The sequence below is a fragment of the Emys orbicularis genome, chromosome 3 (genome assembly GCF_028017835.1).
Source record: "Emys orbicularis isolate rEmyOrb1 chromosome 3, rEmyOrb1.hap1, whole genome shotgun sequence".
Taxonomy (NCBI): Eukaryota; Metazoa; Chordata; order Testudines; family Emydidae; genus Emys; species Emys orbicularis.
The window spans coordinates 115,445,486-115,471,550 of NC_088685.1; the positions used below are offsets into that span (position 1 = coordinate 115,445,486).

Consider the following 26,065-nt stretch of genomic DNA (forward strand, 5'->3'; position numbering starts at 1 on the left):
CAGAGCAGCGTCTCAGCGGCTGGAAGGGGCTGGTTCCGCCATGCGTTGCCCAGACCCGACCCGCCTCTGCCCACTCCCCGCTCCTCCCCCTCCCCTCCAGCAGGCCACCAAACACTTGACGGCAGCAGGTGGGAGGCACTTTGGGGGATGGGAAGAACTGATCGGTGGGGCCTACCGCTGGGGGCGGGAGGAGGGGCCTGCCGGTGGGCGCTCAACACCCACTTGCCGCCTATGCCTAGGAGCCCTGCGGCCTGTCTGGGCGATTTAAAAGGGCCTGGGGCTCCCGCCGCCGCTACTGTGACCCAGGACCCGGGCCCTTTTAAATTGTCCGGGCCCCATTGCAATTGCCCCCTTTGAAGGGAACAATCTCTTTAGTGAGAAAATGGATGAGTCCCTGCACTGTCTAAAGGATTCTTGGGTAACCTTCCTGTAAGGGAGCGGACTCGCCCCTGCGGCGCCTCCTGCTGGTTGTCTGTGGGAATTGATCGTCCCAGCTCCGGAGTGCCCTCTGCAGGCCGGTGATCCACCTTACAGCTGGCCCCCGTGTCCCTCCTGGACCCAGTGCCCTATTATCTGGGGCGTTGCCCCCTGGCAGTAACCCCTCAGTCTTAGGGTCTCCCCTCCCAAGGGAACCCCCACCCACTATCCTCACCTCGCCTCAGTATAAGGCTACTGCCAGTCACCATCTAGCCCCACGCCCTGGGGCAGACTGCAGTATCAGCCTACTCATCACTGGCAAGGTTGGGTTGGACCTGCTGCCTTTCTCTATTGCTGGGCTGCCCCTCTGCAGCCCCGGTACTGGTCTTAGGCCCTCAGCTAGGCCCGCAGCCTGGGGGTTTTCCAGGCTGGAGCTCCCCAGCTCCTCTAGCCTTCCCCCAGCCCTGCTCCACTCCCAGTACCCTACTCAGCTCCCTTGCAGCCAGACCCTTTTCTCTCTACAAGCAGAGAGAGACTGCTGAGCTCCTAGCTCAAGCCTTTATAGGGCCAGCTGGGCCCTGATTGGGGCATGGCCCCAGCTGAGCCTGCTTCCTCCCAATCAGCCCAGGCATCTTGCCCTTCCACAGCCCCACTCCAGGGCTGTTTTAAACTCCTCAGGGCAGGAACGGGTAACCACCCCACTACACTTCCATTCAATCATGATTTATATACCAGCACCCAAGAGAAAGTTCCATAGACCACAACCATACAGGCAAAGACCTGCTTCCTTCCCTTTCTTCTACCACAGAATCTGCGAGTCCCCCAGGAAGCATGAAAGGCTTCAGAGAACTAGACAGACTGCTCCTCTACTTCTACATTCCAAACCCAAGCGTCTGCAAGGAAACAATACAGACAGTATTACTGAGAGCTGCAAACCAAGTCTACTGCCAAGTTCATCTGCCAGTACTCAATTTGGGGGCCATCTAATCCATTTCTGCAACAAGTGGAGGGACATAATATCTGACTGATGGGTCCTCAACATTGGTCATATAGGATACCTGATAGAGTTCCTGTCCCTCATCAGGGACCACTCTCACTAGGAAATGCTCATTCAGGGAAATAACCTCACTTCTCTATCTGGGAGGAGAAAAATTTATTGTATTCAATTGAAGGGAGTATGGAGACCCATCCTAGATCTGACAACTCAGTGTCTACATCGGGGTGGGCAAACTTTTTGGCCCGAGGGCCACATCTGGGTATAGAAATTGTATGGTGGGCCATGAATACTCACGAAATTGGGGTTGAGGTGCAGGAGGGGGTGAGGGCTCTAGCTGGGGGTGTGGGCTCCGGGGTGGGGCCAGAAATGAGTTCAGGGTGCAGGAGGGGGCTCTGGGCTGGGGCAGGGTGTTGGAGTGTGGGGGTGACGGCTCCACCTGGAGGTGCGGGCTCTGGGGTAGGGTTGGAGATGAGGGGTTTGGGCTTTAGGAGGATGCTCCAGGCTGGGACCGAGGGGTTCGGAGGGCAGGAGAGGGATCTGGGCTGGGGCAGGGGGGTGGGGTGCGGGAGGGGGTGAGGGGTCGGGGCAGGTGTTTGGGGTGCAGGAGGCTGCTCCAGGCTGGGATCGAGGGGTTCGGAGGGCGAGAAGGGGATTAGGGCTGAGGCAGGGGGTTGGGGCCTTGGAGGGGGTCGGGGTGCAGGTTCCAGGCGGCGCTTATCTCAAGCAGCTCCCGGAAGCAGCGGCATGTCCCCCCTCCAACTCCTACGCAGAGGCGCAACCAGGTGGCTCTGCGTGCTGCCCCGTCCACAGGTGCTGCTCCTTCAGCTCCGGTTGGCCACAGTTCCCAGCCAATGGGAGCTGCAGGGGCAGCGCTTGGGGTGGGGGCAATGTGCGGAGCCCCCTGGTTGCCCCTACATGTAGGAGCCAGAGGGGGGACATGCCGCTGCTTCTGGGAGCTGTGCAGAGCATCTCCCAACCCCGCTCACTGGCTGGAGCACGGGAGGGCAAGCCCCAGATCCTGCTCCCCAGCAGGAGCTTGAGCGGGGGATAAAATTGGCTGGTGTACCGGATGTGGCCCGCGGGCCGTAGTTTGCCCACCCCTGGTCTACATCCAAGCAATATGTTGCAGAATGGTAAAGCGTCAGCAATAATTCCCTCAGTGAACAAAGGAGATTGATTTACAGCTCTTGACATGAGAGATGCCTATCTTCATAAGGGATCCACCCAGCACACAGGAAATTTCTCAGATTAACTGTAAATTTGAATTAAGGTCAGTACAAGGTACTTCCCTTCAGCCTTGCTACAGCCCCAGAGATGTCGTCTTTGGTGTGTCAGTGGCAGCTCACCTCTGCTGCAAGGGAATTTTGATCTTTCTCTACCTCATTGACTAGCTATTGACAGGGAGATCTTATCAAGAGGACCAATCAGCGATTACAGCCATACCCAAGTTACTACTATTGCTGGGAATCTGTGTAATTCAATAAACACACAGATGATAGAGTTCAGTGTTGCTCCAATAAATTCTATCACAGCCAGAGCATACTCCCAAAAGACAGATTCCTGACCATGAAGGCACTAATTATGCAGCTTCCGGCCAGTCCACAGACAGCAGTCCATTCCTGTCTCACTCTCTTAAGCCACGTAGCTGCCTGCATACATATAACATCGCTTGCAAGACTCTGACTTTCCTTCCTCCAAGCTTGGCACATTATATTTCCTAAGCAGAGACAGCATGGAAAGACCGGTATCCATCTCTTAGAGAGTACAGGACCCACTAACCTGGTGGGGGGAAAAGCTACTAGACAGGGTCCTCATCATCATACCCAGATGAGGCTATTACACCAGGCTCCCCTTCTTTGCCTGTTAATTTCAGGAATTACAGGAAAAGGGTGGCAGAAAGGGTGTGGGAGTCCCATTCACTCACCCGCCACCTGAGAGAATACTGATCATGGACACCATCCTGTCGGAATGGGGAACCCCTCTGGACGAGCATACAGCGCAAGACACATGGACTCTACAGGAGTCCAGAATGCATACAAAACCTTTTGGAACTCAGAGCCTTCCGCAGAGCTTACAAATGGTTTCTTCCATACATAAAAGCAAAGTGTGTTCAAGTACAGTCAGACAACATGTTGGCAGTATTCTTCATCAGCAAGTAGCTGTTCATAGCCTTCACAGAGAAAGCAAAGCACAGACACTGGCCTGTTTAGGCAGTCTGGCTTGCTAAGGATATCACAATGTAGGCAGTGAACTTTGCAGCCTGGAAAAAACCCTGATCAGGAGGGAAAGAAAAATGAGTTCTGCCCAAGAGAGGTGACAGCTGAGAAAACAGGAGTCTAGAGTGGGTGCCCTTGGAGGACCACCAGGTTGGCCTGAACGGGGACAGTAATAAGTCTTAATTTTAGGGCCTTAGTAACTATAATATGTAATCACATATTTCATTATCAGTAATACATAAGATGTCAAAGGAACAAGGTAAAATATATTGGAGTACAGCCAAGACATTGAGAACTGCCTGTTAGGACTACTGTAAAAATCCTTGTCTAATTCATTAATATTGTTTATGATTTATTATTAGTATTACTGTAACACTTAGAGGCCCCTGGTACAGATGAACATGTCATGTAGTATCCTTTATGAGGGTCTGATCTGAGGTCAATGGGAATCTTTCCATTGACTTCAACAGGCTTTGGATTAAGCCATATGGTCAGACCACTTGTTTCCAGGCAGAATTCCCAGAACTCTGATGATGTGTGCATGGATTTGTTTCTTGAGATGCTGCAGGCACCTTACAGAAACTATAAAATGTGTAGTTTGCTTTTTAAACAATTTTTAGTAAGTTTTTAAAACTCTGAAATCTTGAGCTTAGCTGCATCTAGTATCCTAGTATTATTTGTCCTCTGTATTTCTCTTTTTCATTTATCTCAGTACTTAGGGGTAGTGGACCTCTATAAGATTTTTTTTTTTTTTTACTTGTCCTGCCAAATGCATTAGCTGCCAGTAGTAACAAAAATCTGAAATGCTGATTTGAAAAAGTAGTTTATTTTTCAATTGAGTCAGCTGCTTAATGAAAAGGAAACAGAAGAATCTGGTCTGGTTGTTTTTGTGCTTTATTTTCAATGTTCCATGCAGTCTATGCAGTTCTGCAGGTTAGCTAGCTAGCTCTGTTCTGGTTTCAGGTATATTTTCATTCACCCCTATAGAAGATCTTGTCTAGTCTATTTTAGAGTTAATTAGTTTCAGAAGTCTGTGTTTTGTTCCAGTGTCACTACAACCTGCAGCTATGCCTTCTATCCCTGAAACTGAGCAAGACGGCACCTGATGCACTGGATCTATGAGGTTCAAGACAGGGAGAAGGAGACAGTGCTTAAGCAGACTTCCATGTTTTAATTTTGGCCTTTTGGAGTTTCATATGTTTCAATTACATTCACTACTAAACTGCATCTGTAACTTAAGCTTTCTTTGGTTTTGATGCTTTCAAATTGCTTAAGATTAGTTTAAGGGGGCTTTGTGATCAAAGGGCTTTTGAGATATTCAGTTTTTGAAGTCCACCTTTGAGAGAGAAGTGGTGCCCCTTTTTGGCATGAGCCGTTTGCCAATATTCGGGGACTTACTGGTTTGTTTCCAGTGGGAAGAGAAATGGATTAAATGAGTCTCTCATTTCTCTGGTGTAATCTTATTTATTTACCAACTCTGAACAAACAACAGGAGGCAGTTCCTTGCTCACAATTTCAACACCTGCCTTTCCAGCCAGTCCTGTGCCACAAGGAACTCTGTCTCTGCTCCCTCCAAGGACCATGCTCACCACTGATTCTCACACTGTTTGTTGGCATTCACTTGACTTTTTGGTTGCTGTCACACACATACAGCTGCAACGTGTTCAGCCCCCAGGAAAACTACTCAGTCCACGTAGCTAAGCTTCTTCTTGGCCTTGCGTGCAGCCTAGTACCTTGGGCAGTGGCTTCCATTATATCCAGCTGTCATACACCATAAAGAACTTAATTGCTCCTTTCATTTAGCCTGAATGAAGGGTTGCTACAACACCCATCATCTTTAACAAGGTCTCTGATTGCCTATAGATCAAAGAAATGCCTGATGGAAGCCTTTAACTCCTTCCAGCATAACAGAGGTATATGAATGCCTTGCTAAGTACAAGTTGGAAAAGAACACCACTTTGAGCCACAGCTTCTCTCTGGAATTCCAGATGCAGATGAGGGTCCAAAACAAACCCCTAGGTTGCAAACCAACTTGAAGAAGAGATAGCTGATGCAGCCCTTGCCATCTCCTTAATTCTTTAGCTAAATCACTTTAATTCATGACCTGTTTCAATCACACACCAAGAAAGTAGAGAGATTATACTGGCAAGATCTGATATGACACAGAAAGTCATCAACATATTGTTGGCATAGCCGTTACAAGTGTCTCACTTTCTTCCTCTGTGGCCTCGTGAATATAGAGCCCTATGTGACTCCATATCAGAGCTCTCAGAAAAAAGGAGCAAATTCCCATCATCAACTTCTAGAACATCAGTAAAGAAATGGAACCACCAAAGAGGGTTGTTTGCCCATATACTGTATGGAATTAGGCCCTTGTGGTGTGTGGTTGTAAGGTTGAACTTGTTGACATTTGTTACCATTTATGTTATGAGGGCTAGTAAATTTGTGCCTCGGCTGGTAAGTTTTGGCAGTTCTGCAAGACCCAGCACTTACTGTATTAAAATTATTCAGGTATTAATGTGTTTTGTTACAGGTACCTAGTCCTTGTAGCCAGAGGGCTAACGACAAGAGTCAGTCTGTACTGTAACTACGGTCACTGTCTTGTAAAGTGTAACCAAATCACCACCACCACCACAATATAAATGTCCAAATATGGTCTAGTTTCCTTGTTTCCACTGTGGTACCCAGAGAATTCTTCTTAGGTTTGTTCCTCCACCAATGCCGCCTCCATCTCCTGCCTTTTGAGTTGTTTTTTGTTGTGATGGTGGGAAAGCTAAGCTGAAATGATTGTCCTGAAAAGTTTCAATCCCTGCCCCGTGTGAAGCTGTGTGATAATGAAATGCTCTTGTCAAGAATCTTAGTTCTATTTATAAGGAAGAAGAATTTGGACTTTCTGTGACAATCCAGTAAACAGCGATATGGAGCATCTTTAAGAGGACAAGTCTCACTATGCAAATGTCTGCATGTAAGCTGCATTGGAAGATCAAAATCCCTTACAGCATCTATGTTATACAGCACATAGCAAAATGAGGTCCTGGTCCATGAATAGTGCTCCTAGATACTATAGTAATACAAATAAACAAATTAACAATAATAATGTACCTCTGGGGCATTAAATACATATGATAAAGTTGCCCATCTGCTGCAAATGTTGTAATTTTTTTGTTGTTAAATTTACATAGTCTATTATAAACTGAGCTTTTAAAAACTCTAGAGTTTATCTTCAGTTGCATAATTACAAGTATATGGAATGATTGTTACTTAAAGCATTTTAATTTTGGTTGCCTGTGACCTAAACAAGCTTTTGAAAATAATAGCTGTAAATGCTGGATTTCTCTATCATCACCTGACAAGCAATGAATCTTCCTGGTTACCATATATATAGGGGTGTGTGTGTGTGTGTGTGTGTGTGTGTGTGTGTGTACACACTGAGAATGAACCAGCTTGGCTGCACTTCTGCTTTCCTTTAGCTGGTAAAACTATTCAAACATGGAGTTTAGGGGGAGAATATACAACGGTGTGGGATGGTTTGGTTTGGTTTTTAAAGAATGATGCCAATAAAATTCATTCAAGGGTATAGATAATCAAGTTGGGGAATGATGGCCTGGTCTACACTACGAGTTTAGGTCGACTTTAGCAGCGTTAAATTGAATTAAGCCTGGACACGTTCACACGACGAAGCCCTTTCTTTCGACTTAAAGGGCCCTTTAAACCGGTTTCTTTACTCCACCTCCAACGAGGGGATTAGCGATAAAAACAGCCTTAGCGGGTCGGAATTGGGGTAGTGTGGACGGAATTCGACGTTATTGGCCTCCGGGAGCTATCCCACAGTGCTTCATTGTGACCGCTCTGGACAGCACTCTCAACTCAGATGCACTGACCAGGTAGACAGGAAAAGCCCCGCGAATGTTTGAATTTCATTTCCTGTTTGCTCAGCGTGGAGAGCACAGGTGACCACGCAGAGCTCATCAGCACAGGTAACCGTGATGGAGTCCCAGGATCGCAAAAGAGCTCCATCATGGACCGAACGGGAGGTACGGGATCTGCTTGCCATATGGGGAGATGAATCAGTGCTAGCTGAACTCCGTAGCAGTAAACGAAATGGCAAAATATTAGAAAAGGTCTCCAAGACCATGAAGGACAGAGGCCATAACAGGGACGCACAGCAGTGCCGCGTGAAAATTAAGGAGCTAAGGCAAGCCTACCACAAAGCCAGAGAGGCAAACGGAAGGTCCGGGGCAGAGCCGCAAACATGCCGCTTCTACGTGGAGCTGCATGCCATGCTAGGGGGTGCAGCCACCACTACCCCAACCGAGTGCTATGACTCCCTCACTGGAGAAACACACAGGGAAGCGGGTTCGGGGTACAAGGAAGATGAGGATGAAGATAATGTAGATAGCTCACAGCAGCAAGGAAGTGGAGAAACCGGTTTCCCCAACAGCCAGGATATGTTTATCACCCTGGACCTGGAACCAGTAACCCCCGAACTCACCCAAGGCGTGCTCCCAGACCCTGAGGGCACACAGGGGACCTCTGGTGAGTGTACCTTTGTAAATATTACACATGGTTTAAAAGCAGGCGTGTTTAATGATTAATGATTAATTTGCCCTGGCAATCGCGGCCAGTACAGCTACTGGAAAAGTCTGTTAATGTGTATGGGGATGGAGCGGAAATCCTCCAGGGACATCTCCAGAAAGCTCTCCTTCATGTACTCCCAAAGCCTTTGCAAAAGGTTTCTGGGGAGGGCTGCCTTATCCCGTCCGCCATGGTAGGACACTTTACCATGGCCAGTACCACTTTACCAGGCCAGTAGCACGTAGTCTGGAATCATTGCATAACAAAGCATGGCAGCGTATGGTCCCGGTGTTTGCTGGCATGCAGACAACATCTATTCCTTATTGCTCTTTGTTATCCTCAGGAGAGTGATATCATTCACGGTCACCTGGTTGAAATGGGGCGATTTTATTAAGGGGACATTCAGAGGTGCCCCTTCCTGCTCTGCTGAACAGAAATGTTCCCCGCTGTTAGCCACGCGGTGGGGGGGAGGGGTGAAGTGATCATCCCCGATAATTGGGTGTGGGGGGGACGGGGGTTAGTTGGGTTTGTGCTGCATGTTAACCCGGAAACCGCAGCCCCTCCTTTTACATTGCAAACCCATTTTAAATGGCCAACCCAATGGGTGCTTGGTATGGGAAATGAGGGCGCTACTGTTTGAAACCATTCCCACATGTTAAGAAGGTTAAAAAAGCCAAAAGACTGTGGCTTACCATGGCTGCCTGCAAGCCGAAATCTGTTGCCTGGCACTGCGTGAGTGATCTCTCACACCAAACCGGCAGGCCCTCAATATAAGAGGAAAAATGCGACCTTGTAATGAAAGCACATGTGCTGTGTAATGTGAACAGCAAAATTTAACGTGAAAGAGTGTACCCATTGTTCTCTAAAATGTGTCTTTTTTTAACCACCTCTCCCTTCTCCTCCACCAGCTGCAAATGTTTCTCCTTCGCAGAGGCTAGTGAAGATTAGAAGGAGAAAACGGCGGACTCGGGATGATATGTTCACGGAGCTCCAGATGTCCTCCCACGCTGAAAGAGCACAGCAGAATGCGTGGAGGCAGTCAATGTCAGACTACAGAAAAGCACAGTATGAACGAGAGGAGAGGTGGCGGGCTGAATCGCGGGATGAACAGAGCAAGTGGCGGGCTGAAGATGATAGGTGGCGTCAGCTTGCAGACAGAAGGCAAGAGTCGATGCTCTGGCTGCTGGAGCATCAAACTGATATGCTCCAGCGTATGGTTGAGCTGCAGGAAAGGCAGCAGGAGCAGAGACCGCCGCTACAGCCCCTGTGTAACCAACAGCCCTCCTCCCCAAGTTCCATAGCCTCCTCACCCAGACGCCCAAGAACACGGTGGGGGGGCCTCCGGCCACCCAGTCACTCCACCCCAGATGATTGCCCGACCATCAGAAGGCTGGCCTTCAATAAGAGTTAAAGTTTTAAACTGCAGTGTGTCCTTTTCCTTCCCTCCTCCCCTACCCATCCCGGGCTACCTTGGCAATTATCCCCCTAGTTGTGTGATGAATTAATAAAGAATGCATGAATGTGAAGTAACAATGACTTTATTGCCTCTGCAAGTGGTGCTCGAAGGGGGGAGGGGAGGGTGGGGTGGTTGGTTTACAGGGAAGTAGAGTGAACCGGGTGGGGCGGGGGGGAGGGTTCATCAAGGAGAAACAAACAGAAGTTTCACACCGTAGCCTGGCCAGTCACAAAACTCATTTTCAAAGCTTCTCTGATGCGCACCGCGCCTTGCTGTGCTCTTCTAACCGCCCTGGTGTCTGGCTGCGCGTAATCAGCGGCCAGGCGATTTGCCTCAACCTCCCACCCCGCCATAAATGTCTCCCCCTTACTCTCACAGATATTGTGGAGCGCACAGTAAGCAGCAATAACAATGGGGATATTCTTTTCGCTGAGGTCTGAGCGAGTCAGTAAGCTGCGCCAGCGCACTTTTAAACGTCCAAATGCACATTCCACCACCATTCGGCACTTGCTCAGCCTGTAGTTGAACAGGTCCTGACTACTGTCCAGGCTGCCTGTGTACGGCTTCATGAGCCATGGCATTAAGGGGTAGGCTGGGTCCCCAAGGATCACGATAGGCATTTCAACATCCCCAACGGTTATTTTCTGGTCCGGGAAGTAAGTCCCTTCCTCCAGCTTTCGAAACAGAGCAGAGTGCCTGAAGACGCGAGCATCATGTACCTTTCCCGGCCATCCCACATTGATGTTGGTGAAACGTCCCTTGTGATCCACCAGGGCTTGCAGCAGCATTGAAAAGTACCCCTTGCGGTTTATGTACTCGGTGGCTTGGTGCTCCGGTGACAAGATAGGGATATGGGTTCCGTCTATCGCCCCACCACAGTTTGGGAATCCCATTGCAGCAAAGCCATCCACTATGTCCTGCACGTTTCCCAGAGTCACTACCCTTGATATCACCAGGTCTTTGATTGCCCTTGCAACTTGGATCACAGCAGCCCCCACAGTAGATTTGCCCACTCCAAATTGATTCCCGACTGACCGGTAGCTGTCTGGCGTTGCAAGCTTCCACAGGGCTATCGCCACTCGCTTCTCAACTGTGAGGGCTGCTCTCATCCTGGTATTCTGGCACTTCAGGGCAGGGGAAAGCAAGTCACAAAGTTCCATGAAAGTGCCTTTACGCATGCGAAAGTTTCTCAGCCACTGGGAATCGTCCCACACCTGCAGCACGATGTGGTCCCACCAGTCTGTGCTTGTTTCCCGGGCCCAGAATCGGCGTTCCACGGCATGAACCTGCCCCAGTAACACCATGATTTCCACATTGCTGGGGCCTGTGCCTTGTGAGAGGTCTATGTCCATGTCAATTTCCTCATCACTCTCGTCGCCGCGCTGCAATCGCCTCCTTGGCTGGTCCTGGTTTTGCTTTGGCATGTCCTGGCTCTGCATATACTCCAGGACAATGTGCGTGGTGTTCATAGTGTTCATAATTGCCGCGGTGATCTGAGTGGGCTCCATGATCCCAGTGCTAGCTATGGCGTCTGGTCTGAAAAAAGGCGCGAAACTAGTATCTGACGGATGGAGGGAGGGAGGGAGGGGCGAGTGACGACATGGCGTACAGGTACAGGGAATTAAAATCAACAAAGGTGGCTGTGCATCAGGGAGAAACACAAACAACTGTCACACAGAATGGCCCCCCCCCAAAGATTGAACTCAAAATTCTGGGTTTAGCAGGCCGTTGATTTCACGGAGGGAGGGGGAAGCAAATGAATACAGAACAAATCTATTTTTTACATCTTAAGCTGGCAGACGACGGTGCAGCATGACTGATAGCCCTCGGCATCTTCTGGGTGCTTGGCAGAAAATACTGGGCGCTTGGCAGAAAATAGCATGCTACAACTGATAGCCATCATCATCATCAAGACAGTTCGATAGGACTGAGCATGTCTGCCCAGGTGCCCATGATTGACAGCCACTGCAGTACGATGACGACGGATACCAGTCGTAATATACCATCTTCTACCAAAAGGCAAGGGGCTGCTGCTGTGTGCAATGCAGCCCCAAGTCTGCCAGCCCCACGTCTGCTAGCACCCAGATCGCCAATGAAGGCTACCAGTCATACTGCACCGTCTACTGCCAAAAGGCAATTAGCTGCTGCTGTGTAGCAATGCAGTACCACGTCTGCCGGCACCCAGAGGACATATGGTGATGGTGAGCTGAGCTGAGCGGGCTCCATGCTTGGCGTGGTATGTTGTCTGCACAGGTAACCCAGGTAAAAAGGCGCGAATCGATTGTCTGCCGTTGCTCTGACAGAGGGGGAGGTGCCTGACGACATGTACCCAGAACCCCCCGCGACACTGTTTTGCATCACTCAGGCATTGGGATCTCAACCCAGAATTCCAACGGGCGGCGGAGACTGCGGGAACTGTGGGATAGCTACCCACAGTGCAACGCTCCGGAAGTCAACGCTAGCCTCGGTACTGTGGACGCGGTCCGCCGACTTAATGCACTTAGAGCATTTTATGTGGGGACACACACAATCGGCTGTATACAACCAATTTCTATAAAACCGGCTTCTATAAATTCGACCTAATTTCGTAGTGTAGACATACCCTCTGTTGGAACTGTAGAGGAACTGACACACAGGGAAGCTCTGCATGTGGTGAACCACACATGTAGAATATAAAACCCTTATTTTTTCATCACATTGCAAAGTGCAATTCTGCTTAGCCTGTGAAAATAGACTTCACTATGGGCCATATTTAATGCCTGACTGAAGCACCCTGAGCAGATGCATGAGTGGAGAAGGAATCCTCTCTACCTGAAGGCCATAGAGCTCCTCCATGGGTATTACTTCATCAGAGTACCTGGGTCATTACTGTTGTAGGAGCAGCAGTGATCTGTATCCTCTGTATAACCTGTATGCTCAAAAGGTCTGTTAAACCTTCCCCCCCCCACCCCTTTTTGTTTCCTCTCCCTCTTTGAATACCTGTGAAGTAGCTTTTCCCCTCTCCCACCCTCCTGGAATGCTTGTGGAATGAATGGGCTGCTTGAGCAGCTGGAAGATCAGAAGAGCTCCCAGGTAGACAAGGTGTCTGGCACTCTGATTAGGCAGCTATCACACGCCCAGTGCATGAACACTGCATGGACACTGGAGGTGGAGTGTGACCAACCAGACACGGCCAAGTCATCTCTAGTCCCAGGCCATGAGGAGCAGGTCCTTAAAAGGGGAAGGGGCCATGTGCTCAGGAGTGCACTCACAAGAATGTATCCCCCATGAAGGCCCTTCGCCCAGACTGCCTGGCCAGTGGTTCGCCGTGTTGCATTTCATCGTGCCTCGGGAAGACTTACCTTCATCGCACCGTCCATCACTGTGCTGTGGGACGCTTACCTTGAAGGAACGTGACATCTCCAGTGCCGTGCTTGTCCTGGGGGTGTGAGTGTGACCCCCTCCCCCCTTCTTTTGAGCTTAGCTTAGCTATCATTATAATAAACATGTTGCTTTCTGCCAAACTGGTGGGTCATTAGTCCTCCCTAAGCTTACTAGCTGGCCCAATTTCGGGTAACGACCCCCTAAATTTTTCACCTGTCTCCCTCTGGGGGCAAGGATGGAGTATGAGACCTTTAGCCATGGTCTGATCATAGCTCATCTCACGTTCCCTGTAATGTAGGGGGCTTTGCCAGACTGGGCTTCATGACACAGGGGTAGGGGGTGTCCATTCCTTGTGTGGCCCTCAAACATCCATAACACCTTGTGTAGCATAACTGCACCAGTCCTTCGGTGAAGGAGCATGTGAAGGAGAGGGCTGTATTTGTCCCTATATGGTATGACAAGCTTCTCTTCCACATAGCATGATGAAGTAAGGGTATGTCTACACTTTGAGCTGAGGATGTAATTCCTGGGCTAGTGCTGATTGAGCTAGCACACTGAGCTAGCAGTAGCAACGAGAGAGCCTAGCCACCCAAGTTGCCCATAGTCTTGGATGACTAGGTACCCAGGGTGGCTAGCCCCTCCTGCTTCTCACGCTGCTGTGGCTACCCTCTGTTTTTAGTATGCTAGCTCAGTCAGAGCATGTGTATGGCTCCTCGAGCTGGGACTTACACCCCCTGCTCAAAGTCTAGACATACCCTAAAAGTACATTATCAGGGTATACCATAAGCTTTGTTGTACTTTGAATGGAATGAAAATGGGCAAATCCAGAGCATCACTCAGAGAATGTTTTATGGTCCTGTGATATCCTAACAACATTTTTATTTCCCTGTCATAGATCTTGTTGTGTAGCATTATTCAACATAATAAAATGTGTTTGACATTACCCAGTCAAGCATTATGGACAGTTGTTTTGGAAAGGCTTAGCAGCAGCTATTACTACCAGACATTACATCTATCACCTGTGGAGTTCTACAGCTGCAGATGCTAGAATTCTCTGCTTAAAAAAAGTAATACTTTTTGTAGGAAAGGTTGATAATGAACTCATAGGACTCTAGGCTCCAAATGGAAATGTGTTATGATATTGTGTAGACCTTGTGTGTGGCTAGCCTCTATAACAGTCTAGAAAGTCCCATGTTCACTTGCTACACAAAGCTTGTAATGCCTCTGGAATAACAGATCTTACCAGCTAATAACCAAACACTTCCCAGCTACCGAAGGTATTTTGGATGGTGCTAGGATTTCACGGTTCTGAAGTAAAAATGAAGGCCCCCAGATATTAAACAACATTAAGCTTTACTGCCAAGAACGAGTGTAATTTTGGGAGGGTAGAATTTAAAGGGTGTACTGCTGTATCCTGTGCTTGTCACTCTTGACGGTGAATTACCCTAAGTAGTATGTTTACAAGCATATATAATGACATTTGGTTTTCTCCTTTCACTTTTTGGTCAAATTTGCTAAGTGGTTAAGAAAGACAGACAGAATTTCCTCTGAATATAATCTGGAGAGTTGCTTTCAATTAGCAGAATCGTTCTGTTTGACTGAATGGGATCAACTAGGTGCTTGGATACTACATTGATGAGTGCCATACAGATGCCTAAAAATAATTAATCTGGGCCAGACCTTTGTTCACCACTGCTTTTTCTGGCAATCCGCAGCTGGCAGAACACTGATACACCAAAGGCTAAACTGGCCACAGGATTGGGAAGGGTGGATGCCTTCCCCCAACCCTCTGCCTCGTTCCTATGTTGGGCACATTTTAGCTAGAGTCAAAGATGTAGCCCTGTATCTTGAAATATTTTATTGTAGCCTTTTTATTTTTTGAAATAAAAAACAAGTTTTTTTCTTGAGTGAGTGCCCAAGGTACTTTTTCTAAAGGAGACATAAGGCTCAACTCATTGGCCTGAAATTGCTAATCTAATAAATTAGATGTGTATTTGAAATGGAGTATAGTACCACTCTTCCCACCTGATTTGACTCTGGCATAGGTCAGCCTTCTAAGCAGTAACATGTAAATTTGCAGCAGGTTACATTGGAACACTAGTTTCTCAACAGAAGCCATTACAGAAGCGTGATATAATGTAAAAATAATTCTATAAGACAGATTTAGCAGCACACCCAATATCCCCCGCATCAGATGAAACTGTGACTCCCCTGGCGGTGTGAGCTGGCACCGTGAAGAACAATAGTGCAATCTGCCTTTTCATTTATTGCCCCAATCATCAGACCGCTAAATGATACTGTTCTTGCATAGTTACATAGCAGTTGTTTGACCTATACCTTGATTTCAGCCAGAGTTGGTTTTAGCTGAAAGGACAGTTTGTGCAAGCCACACAGGCATGCACAAACTATGCACCTAATTTATTTTACACTGTTGTTGATTATTTGTATTACTGTAGAGCAGTGATCCCCAAACATTTGAGGGTTGTGCCCCCCCTTTCCTCTGTCTGCACCCCCTGCCCCTCCCCCAGAGACAGGGCCAGGAGAGGGGCTGTGGTTCAGGAGGCTGGGGGGGCATGGACGGGGTAAGGCGGCCGAGGCTGGAGCCACAGCCGGAGGTGGGTCTGGTGCCAGGCATGGAGCCACAGCCAGGGGCCAAGGCTGGAGTGGGGGCAGGGCTGGGAGTGGAGCTGCAGCCAGGGGGCCAGCAGCCGGGCCCTTGGCCAGGGGCGGAACTGCACCGAGGGTGGGGACAGGGTCAGGCACAGGGTCAGGGGCTGGGGGTGGGGCCAGGGCCGGAGTAGAGCTGGGGCCGGGGTGGGGCAGGGCTGGGTGGCCCTCTTTCCCTTCCTCCCCACCCCCCATGGGGGCTGGCCCGGCCCACCATGACCCTTCTCCCCCCCCCCCCCCCGAACGTTCCTCCAGGCCCCACAGTTTGGGGACCTCTGGTGTAGATCTTAGAAGGCCTAGTTACGGACCAGGACCCCATTGTGCGAGGTGCTGTGTAAACACAGAATATAAAGAGAGTCCCTGTCCTAAAGAGTTTATAATCTACCTATAACATTGATGAATACCTCTCAGGTTTTGCACTTTCCAGGTCTCATAGGTACAGTTTAAGTGCAATTATACTAGGATCTGTCTCTGTTACAGAATAGCTCTCCTTTCGTCTAGCTCTATAAAGTGGACTTGACAATATCCAAGTCATCATTCGTGACGCTCCATTAAAATCTTTGAGACTTCTGTATTTTATCCTACTGCTTTTTTATTTTATTTTATTTTTTTAGTTTTCCTTAATAAATATTTGGCTGTTGACAAGTTAGAATGTATGTGGTTGTAATATCAAAATTCTCTGACCACAGGAGAGAGAGAACAGAGTTTCTCATTGGTTCTGCTAGGCCTCCTTTTCTCATAAGATGAGTGGGGCAGTCAGGTTTAGTTGTGCTGCAGAATGCAGTATAACGTTTTTTCTCAAGAGTGTTCCTTGACAGCTGACTGAGCCAGGAGAAATATCAGAGTTCAGGCAGCTGTAGGACATCTGTAATAGCTCATAGAATAAAGGTATGTTGCAGTGCTCTTTGAGGCACCATGTTCAAAGAGACATTTGGAACTCAGCTGGAGGTGAGATGCAGGTTGGAGGTAATGCTTTAGATCCCCGATAAGAGAGGCACAATAGAAATAGTAGAGACAACTAACCAGGCTTTATTGATTTTTGCCTTCGCTGCCATTAAGGAACTGCCAAAGGGCAGCTGAACAGGGTTGGAAACTGGAAGGTTTGTTAAAAGAGAACAGGCAAAATGAGCATGCACTTTATGAAAGGGTGTTAAAGGAGAAGAAATTAACTTTTCACCAGGTTGGAAAAACCAAAACTGCTGAATACAAGCAAAGCTAGCTTTGCCAGATCCTCCTAGAAATGAAAACTGTTTCTTTGTGTTGTAAAAATATAGATTTCTACCCTGATTAGAATGAGGGAAGTGCAGACAACAGAAAGAAAGCTGTGCTGTATTTTTGGCTCACAGTAAAGTATAATTGAAACAAATGATTAAGACTCTAGTGGCATTTGAATGAAAAAGACATTCTAAATTATGGCAGGATATATGCTACTTAAAAAATTTACAGTTCAGAACTAGCTCTCGGCCACTGTGTTCTGTCTTCATTTTGTTGTTGACAAAAGCCCCTAAAGTTGGCTAGCTAAATGATATCCAGTATGTTTTCTTTTCTTTCCTTGAACAGCTGCACTAGTATAGATATGAATACTGGGAAAGAGCTTGTTGCAGATATTTATGTAATATACAAAATGATTTTGTTTAAGGAGCTAAAGTGTATCCTAACAGCGAACTCTCTTGCTTGCCTTGCTTTTAATTGAGAAATTCATCAGCTATTTCCTTCCCTTAATACAGTAACTCCTCACTTAACGTTGCAGTTATGTTCCTGAAAAATGCGACTTTAAGTGAAACGATGTTAAGCGAATCCAATTTCCTCATAAGAATTAATGTAAGTGGGGGGGGGGGTTAGGTTCCAGGGCAGCTTCCCTTACTCTGCAAGCACCAGGGGCGGGGGGCTCAACCCTCAGCCCGCCCACTCCATCCCTTCCCCCAAGCCCCCACCCTTGACCCACCTCTTCTTCCCCCCCGCCCCCATGTCCTTCCCCTTTACTTCGCACGCTGCGTCCTGGCTCCTCCCCCTCCCTCCCCTCCCTTCTAAACGCCGCAAGCCAACTGATTGCCGTGTAGGGGAGGGAGGGGGGAGGCGCACTGAGTCCTCACGCCTCCTGCCTCCCTCCTGCCCGGGGCAATCAGCTGGCTTGTGGCGTTTAGGAGGGAGGGGGGAGGAGCGAGGACTTGGCACAGGCTCCCCCTCTCTCCCCCCCTGCCTCCTGCCCAGGGCAATCAACTGGTTTGCGGTGTTCAGGTGGCAGGGGAGGGAGGGGGAGCCTGCATGCCGAGTCCTCGCTCCTCTCCCCTGCCTCCAAAACGCCGCAAGCCAGCTGATTGCTGCGGGCAGGAGACGGGGGGAGGAGGGGGAAGGCGCTGATCTGCAGGGTCTGCCGGGGGGCGTAGGGAGGCTGCCAGCTGTGGAGAAAGCAGGCAGCCAAACAAGATAAGAGTGGAGCATTGCACAACTTTAAATGAGCATGTTCCCTAATTGATCAGCAACGTTAAGCGGGAGTTACTGTACCATGGGCTGTGAGTATCATAAGCTGGGGGAGGCTGTACCTCCCCAAACAGGCAGGCGTGACCCCACCCATGCACTGCCCCCAACTCCCCTCCTGCTTCCCGGTTGGCGTGGCTCCAGTCTCCCTGTGGGGTGGCCCCAGTTTGGGTCGCGCCACCTGCCTGCCCGTTGCTCCGGGGCTGGAGGAGGGGATTGGGGGCGCTTCAGGGCTGGGGACACTAGCCTGGGGCGGAGGCCGGCAGCTGCAGTGGGGGAGGGGATTTGGTACTTTTTTTTTTTTTCTGAAGCATATTTGCTGTTCTAAAATACCTACCTTGTTCAAAGACATTTAGTTAATGACTATAAATAGCTTTGAGAATATAAAACAGAGTGCTTAATATTTATTTCTTATGTTACTTTAAAATATACTCGATATTAGACATCAATACAACATTTCCTGTGGCTATGGTTGCAATTCAGATCAGCATAAGGACTTCAGTGTCAGTGTGGACACAAATGAGGGAATAATCATTCCTTCATTCTTGCCATTTATGATTTCCAAATTATTGTCCTTCCTTGTGTGACTTGGATTTGAAATGTTCTTCCTTACCTATCTGGAGTTCATGATTGCCTTGGTTGTTTTGAATCCATTCTTAAAACCTTTTGTATTATATAAAAATATGGCCAAAAATAATTCAAAATGTTAAAAATTAAACTGACAAAAATGAAAAATATGATTTCCTAAAGCCACCAGTCAGCAAACAACACTTATTACCACATGATCTTTCCATCAAAGGCTGCATTTTTAAACTAGTGTTAAAATATAGTTGGACATTCTGTCTAATTCCTGTGGGATCAAGTTGGTCCAAAATGGAGTGTAAAGTGTACTCAAATTGTACAACAGCAGGAGGAGTCTGGTCATTGTTTATTGGGGGATTGATGAGGGCAGTTTGTTGACTCATATAATTAGCTGACACTTAAATTCATATGAGTTATCTACTCCTATCTGATTTATAGAGATGTCATTTTATAAACAGTGTTGTGGTGGGTCAAGTAATCCATTTTTGAATTGGAACCAGCTGAACTCTATTTTTAACTTAGCTGTCAAGGCATGATTCATGCATAATGTCTCTTTGGAAGTTTTATTCTCTTAATTTAAAAAAATGGTTAATGAATTTTAGTGCTGGTGAAAGGTGTCAGATTGATAGCTCTGGCATCTGAAGGCCTCTATCCATCACATCTTCCTTCACATTGCCCTTTCAAAATATGTCAGCGCTGACCCAAAAGGACCAGCTCCAGAAGTAGTGTACGTTCCATAACCATTCAGTCTGTGCTGTCTCTATTGAGACAGTCAGCAATGAAGCTAATTGTGATACTGTGTTTTTTGATGTGGGCACAAGCAACAAGCTTAAGCCCACGAATTCATTTAAATAGAAGCCATCAAGCAGTGATATGTCTGTGTCACGACTGGCCTGCACTAGAGTATTAAACTGGAGCCTCATGGGGGGGGGGGGGAGGGGGGCGGGCGTGCGTCTCTGTATCCCGCCATCATTTTCTGAGTTATCGAGCCTCCCATTAATACGCTAAAGACTCTAACTATGTGTTTATAGCTTGCTAGTGGAATGGAACACTCGTGACCTAGACATGGACATGTGTAGTACTCAGAAAATCTTTATCTCTTGAGTCACAGCAAATGTATTCTGTGGCTCTGAGGTGCCTAGAAATGGAAAGACCAGTATGCTCACTGCATTTCTTTTCAATCTTTACCTAGGTACTTCCTTTCCCTAGCCAAGTGGTGTACAACAGAGTTGGAAAGTGTGGGAGTCGAACTGTGGTTTTGCTTTTGAGAATCTTGTCAGAGAGGCATGGGTTCAACCTGGTTACATCAGACATTCATAACAAAACCAGACTGACCAAAAATGAACAGGTAAGTTGTTTACGCTCATTTAGATGTTCTGTGTTTATTTCATTTTTAAGTTATGAAAGACAGGAATATATTGTTCAACATGACTTCTCTGAATATATGGTATTTAGGGGGGGGAGGGATAGCTCAGTGGTTTGAGCATTGGCCTGCTAAACCCAGGGTTGTGAGTTCAATCCTTGAGGGGGCCACTTGGGGATCTGGGGCAAAATCAGTACTTGGTCCTGCTAGTGAAGGCAGGGGGCTGGACTCGATGACCTTTCAAGGTCCCTTCCAGTTCTAGGAGATGGGATATCTCCATTAATTATTATTATTATTTTTTTTATTTATTATGGTAGATAGGGTAGTGTGGCTAAATCCCAAGCACCATGTGGAAATGTATCTATAAATATGTATATGATGGGTTGTTACCCCTGGGGTGCAGTCTGGGAGCTGTGGGAACCACTGCGCCCCTCTAAGACACACAGCTGGGTTGGGGACACAGCTAGCCTCACCCAGGCTCTGTTATCACCCAACACCACAGCAGGTTGCACCACTCATCCAAACTGGGCTACCTGAGTGCAAACAGACACCAGCCAATTTCTCAGCTCCCCAGGCGCGCACCTCCCCTGGAGTATAAATCCAAAATTATACCATCTTTCACTGCACAGGGAACTGTACAGTGTAAGATCATAGAGTTCGCCCCCTCCCTCAATGTGGAAAGGAAATGCAACAGCCCCTGCCCCTTGAGCTTAGATTCCTAAGCACTTCACTCCAAACTTACTGGTTTAGATTTAAAATAGAAAATAAATTTATTAACTACAAAAAGATAGATTTTAAGTGATTATAAGTGATAGCGAACAGATGAAAGCAGATTACCGAGTAAAGAAACAAAAACACCAACTAAATTTAACATACTAGAAGGATAGGATTTGAATTAACAATCTCTCATCCTGACTGACGATACAAGCAGGCTTGCAGATTCTCAAGGCACAACCTGCACTTGCTTTGCAGCTTTGGATCCCCACCCCCATTCCAAGTCCTTTTCCTTAGAAGCTTCTCTCAGGTGTTGAGGTGTGGGGCAGTGAAGAACAACAGATGATGTCACTCCCTGCCTTATATAGCTTTAGCAAATGGCGGGAACCCTTTGTTCCAAAACCAGTTCCCAGACCAGTTTGTGGAAAAATGTAGACACCCAAAATGGAGTCCAGAGTCAAGTGGGCTGGTCACATGCCCTTGCAGAGTCATAGCAGTCATTACTTACAGGCTGTCTGGAGCGTTCTCAGGAAGGCTCACAGGTGGGGGATAAGCTTCTCCTAAGGCCTATTGTTTTCCCTAATGGCTCATTACCTTGAATAGCCCTTCACAACCAGCTATCTAGACTGGAAGCCTCTTGCCTAGTGGGTGTCACCCAGGTATACCTACATTTGAAATACAGGTACATAGTCAATATTTATAACTTCAGATACAAAAACGATATGCACACAAATAAGATAATCATGTTCAGCAAATCAGAGGGGAGGATAGCTCAGTGGTTTGAGCATTGGCCTGCTAAACCCAGGGTTGTGAGTTCAATCCTTGAGGGAGCCACTTAGGGATCTGGGGCAAAATCAGTACTTGGTCCTGCTAGTGAAGGCAGAGGGCTGGACTTGATGACCTTTCAGGGTCCCTTCCAGTTCTGAGATAGGTATATCTCCATATATTCATTATTCATATTCAAATCATAACTTTTCCAGTGATACCTTACATGACCCATCTTGTACAAAATGCATCATAATTACGCCATAATCATATAATCATCATATTACTATGATGAAGATGGGGTGTAGTGTCACAATGTATTACCGCAGATTCTTTGTCACTAAGTATTAATAAATATTATACCAAAACCTATGAGGCCAGATCATTCCTCCAGTTTCATGTACATATGCAGCCTTCAACTGAGGAGAAAATGGAGAGATTAGAAGTAGCAATTTCTGGACTAGTATTTTTCCCAACATCATCGCCTTCCCATGCCTGTGTATAGAAGGCACCCTTTACGTGTGGCTCTCCTCGTTCCTGTGGTGAAGGAGGACAAGCGGGTAGTTGACCACTTCCATAGTTACAGTTGGTGCAATGTCCTTCCATAATGGAAACAATGATCCATCTCTTTACTGATGTCCTCTGAGATGAAGTGAACCCCATCACCTGTCTTTACATGGAGACTGGGTCTTTTTTCTGCAACATGGCACACTGGCAAAGGTGTCTTCACAGTCTGGTGAGCATTTTTCTTTGTTGACTCTGATCAGATCCTCAGGGTACGTCTACCGGATCGGTGGGTAGTGATCGATCTATCGGGGATCGATTTATCGCGTCTCGTCTAGACGCGATAAATCGATCCCCAAACGCGCTTCCCGTCAACTCCAGAACTCCACAGCTGCGAGAGGCGGAAGCGGAGTCGATGGGGGAGCGGCGGCCGGCGATCCTGCGCCGCGAGGACATGAAGTAAGTCAATCTAAGTCGATCTAAGATAAGTTGACTTCAGCTATGCTATTCTTGTAGCTGAAGTTGCATATCTTAGATCGATTTCCCCCCCTCTCCCCCCAGTGTAGACCAGGCCTCAGAGATGCCTAAATGCCATTGATTTCAATGAGAAGCGCCTATACTTTTTTGAGGTTTGGGCCTCTAACATTAAACTACACAGAGCTGCTCCCAAAGTCAGTTCCCTTGTATGAACAGTGCTCAGAATTTGTTCCTTAATTCATAGTTCCTTATGTCATGAAAATGAGTAGTGGAAAGCTATTATAAACTAGCTGGAAATCCAGAGGGTTTTTTCCCTTCCATTCAGTTTCTTAAATGAAAATTATAACTTTCACCTAGAAAGTTTTGGTTTTGTGACCTACTTTTTAACCACTTCTTAAGTCCTTGTACACCGTCTCATCTGCTTGCAGGAGACAACACAAGTTTTTAAACATTGTCACGTTTCCCACCAGTATTAGAGGAAAATATCATTTTCTCTTCACATAGTGTTCAATAATTGTAAAAGAATACTGTTCAGACCCCTTAACATATGCTTCAGATTTTCGATGGAAGCCTTCCATAAGTGGACATTTTACCTCATCGTTTTAAACTGGAAGCTTCTTAATTGCTTTTATGCTTTCTCTGAGCTTTTTGTTGCTTGTATCCTGTCCTTACATCCAGAATTTTATTTTTAGTTTATGGGAAATAAAACAAAATCATTCCAATTCATAACATACAATATTATAACAATAATAAATAAATATATTTATTATTAATTACTATTTATCATTACTGTATTTTTATTACATTATGAAATACGTTCTTTGTGTATGAAAAAACAAAATATCAGCCATTGTGCTATAGTCTGTAAGCCAACCACTTGGGGTTAGGAAGAAACGTCTCCCATAATTGTCCATTTGTTCCTGTATACTTTTGCTGTGTGTGTTTCTCATGGGATTTTCATCACTGATTGATTGGGAGATTTCTCCTAAAATCTTCATAGCAGAGTCCTATCTTTCATCCCAGTTACCTGCTTCATTTTGATACTGTGATACATCTCCCTGCTAAAAAAATGGAGGGTCATTTTCCTTTCCTGACAATACTTGTCTCAGGCTGACACACAGTGGACTACAACTAACATAATCTTTTTCCATACTGTACTCCCATCCATAGGCGCCGCCGACTTCTGCTGGCGCCAGTGGGTGCTCGACCACCCTCTGCCCCTGGCCTCACCCTGACTCCATCCCTGCCCCTCCCCTTCCTCGCTTCTTCTCCGCCCCCATTCCAACCCCTCCCCCAAAATCCCCGCCCCAACTTCGCCCTCTTCCTGCCTCTATTCCAGTGGTTCCCAAACTTTAACAACCTGTGAACCCCTTTCACTAAAATGTCAAGTCTCACGAACCCCCTCCTAAAAATGAATATTCCCAGGGATTTTCTCCTTTACCTGAGTATAAATTATAAAAGCAGTGATCTTGGAAATATAAAATTTGTTTTGATGACATGATTATTACACACTATTTATTATTAATTACTATTTATCATTACTGTATTTTTATTACATTATGAAAATGGCAACACTCTGCCAAGATCTCACTTTCGTAGCTTGTATTACTTGAAAAAGCCTGTTATAAGACAAGGCTCCTATGTTTCATCAAGGAGTATCAGATGTGAAACAGCATGAAGGTATTTAAGAAGCCAACTCAAAGAGTTCCTTCTACACAAGCATTCAGGTCTTGAGTAGTTCAGGAAAGCACCACACGTTACAACAAAGCTTAAACTTGTTCTTCATAATAATTTTAAAAACAATACTAGCTGCCTATTTAATTTTAAAAACAGCAAAAAATATCCACCTCCCTTTCCATTTCTTATAAGGAGTCTTGAAGTTTAAATCTCCTCAGTGGGATAGATATGCTTGCTTTGATCTGCTTAGCTCTTGGAAGTCCAGGGGCTCCAGGCTGCTGGCCCCATGCTGCCCGGGGTCCCTAGCGACAGCTCTGTCCACCATTAGGGAATTTTTTCCCGAGAACCCCCTGTAACATTTCAGGAACCCCCAGGGGTTCAGGAACCCCAGTTTGGGAACCACTGCTCTATTCCAACCCCTTCCCCAAATCCCCGCCCGAGCCCCTCCTCTTCCCCGCCTCCTCCCCTGAGCATGCCGCATTCTTGCTCCTTCCCCTCCCTCCTGGAGCACGTCGTGCCACAAAACAGCTGTTTTGTGGCAGCAAGCGCTGGGAGGGAGGCAGAGAAACGGGGATGCGGCGTGCTCAGGGGAGTAGGAGTAGGAGGCGAGGTGGGGCGGGGGGGTGAAGAGGGGAGCTTGGCTGCCGGTGGGTGCAGTGCACCCACCAATTTTTCCCTGTGGGTGCTCCAGCCGTGGAGCACCCACGGAGTCGGCGCCTATGATCCCATCAAGATGTTGGAAGATACCAGAGAAGACTATGCATTTATTTCTTGTGCAGCAAATAACAAGTTATAGAGGACAAACCCATATATTATCTTCTCCATCCCTGAAGTTATCAGATTATTGGATTGTGAATTTAAGGGAATACAGATGGTGGTGGACATGTTGCTGCAGAGCTCAGGCTTAACTGTTGTGGATGTGCCCAGATATGCATTGTGTATCTTTTTATTCTAATTTATGGCTACATATCTTTTATGATGTATACATTGTATTTTGCTGAATAGTGGCACTTTGATCTCCTAGAAAAGTGTGTGTTGGTCAACATGTTTGCTATATTTTCTGTATTTGTGAGAGAGGTGTGTGGACTGGAATTTTTCTCTGTCTTTAATCTAGTATAGTAACAGTGCCAATCTTAAATCTGTTTAGTGGCAAAAGGAAGGATGGTCTTGTGGTGAAGTACTGGGCTGGGACTAAGGAGATCTGGACTCAAATCCTGGCTGTGCTACAGGCTACCTGTGTGACTTTAGGCAATTTACTTAATCTCTGTGCTTCAGTTCCCTATCTGTAAAATGGAGATCATAATACTTACTTCCTCCCATCCTTCCTCTGCTTGTATATTTAGGCCCTGATCCTGCAAAGACTTATCCAAGTGCTTAACTTAATTCACTATAGTAAGCACTTTTGGGTACCTTATGTGACTGCATACACTTAAGACAGGCTCTAGTAGGGTCTTCTTCACCGCCTTCTTTAACCTATCCCATGAAGTTTGCCCATCCTATCCTCTGCCTGTGGATAATTAGAGATAAAGCAGATAACATTTAAGTGGTTCTAAGCAAGCTCTGTTGTGGAAATAAATGGATGGGTTTGTACCTGTCTGTCACGCAAGGACCTATTGATGGCAACTGCCAGAGGGAATGTGGGGACCAGGATCCCATGGGTTCACAAAAAGAATGTCATGTAAGATGCTTACTGAAAGCCTGTGTCACACTGGTCATATGTAAGGCTACCATTTTGTCATGGATATTTTTAGTAAACGTCAGGGACAGGTCACGGGCAATAAACAAAAATTCACGGAAGCTGTGACCTGTCCCTG

The 26,065-nt window shown here is 46.9% G+C and overlaps 1 protein-coding gene across 1 annotated transcript in view; it reads left to right on the forward strand.

The window, feature by feature from the left end:
- Positions 1-26,065, forward strand: part of UST (uronyl 2-sulfotransferase) — a 288,989-nt gene that overhangs the window by 121,519 nt on the left and 141,405 nt on the right. The window contains exon 3 of the mRNA XM_065401894.1: positions 19,944-20,099. Coding sequence (XP_065257966.1) covers positions 19,944-20,099 — 156 coding nt within the window. The remainder of the gene's footprint in view (positions 1-19,943; positions 20,100-26,065) is intronic.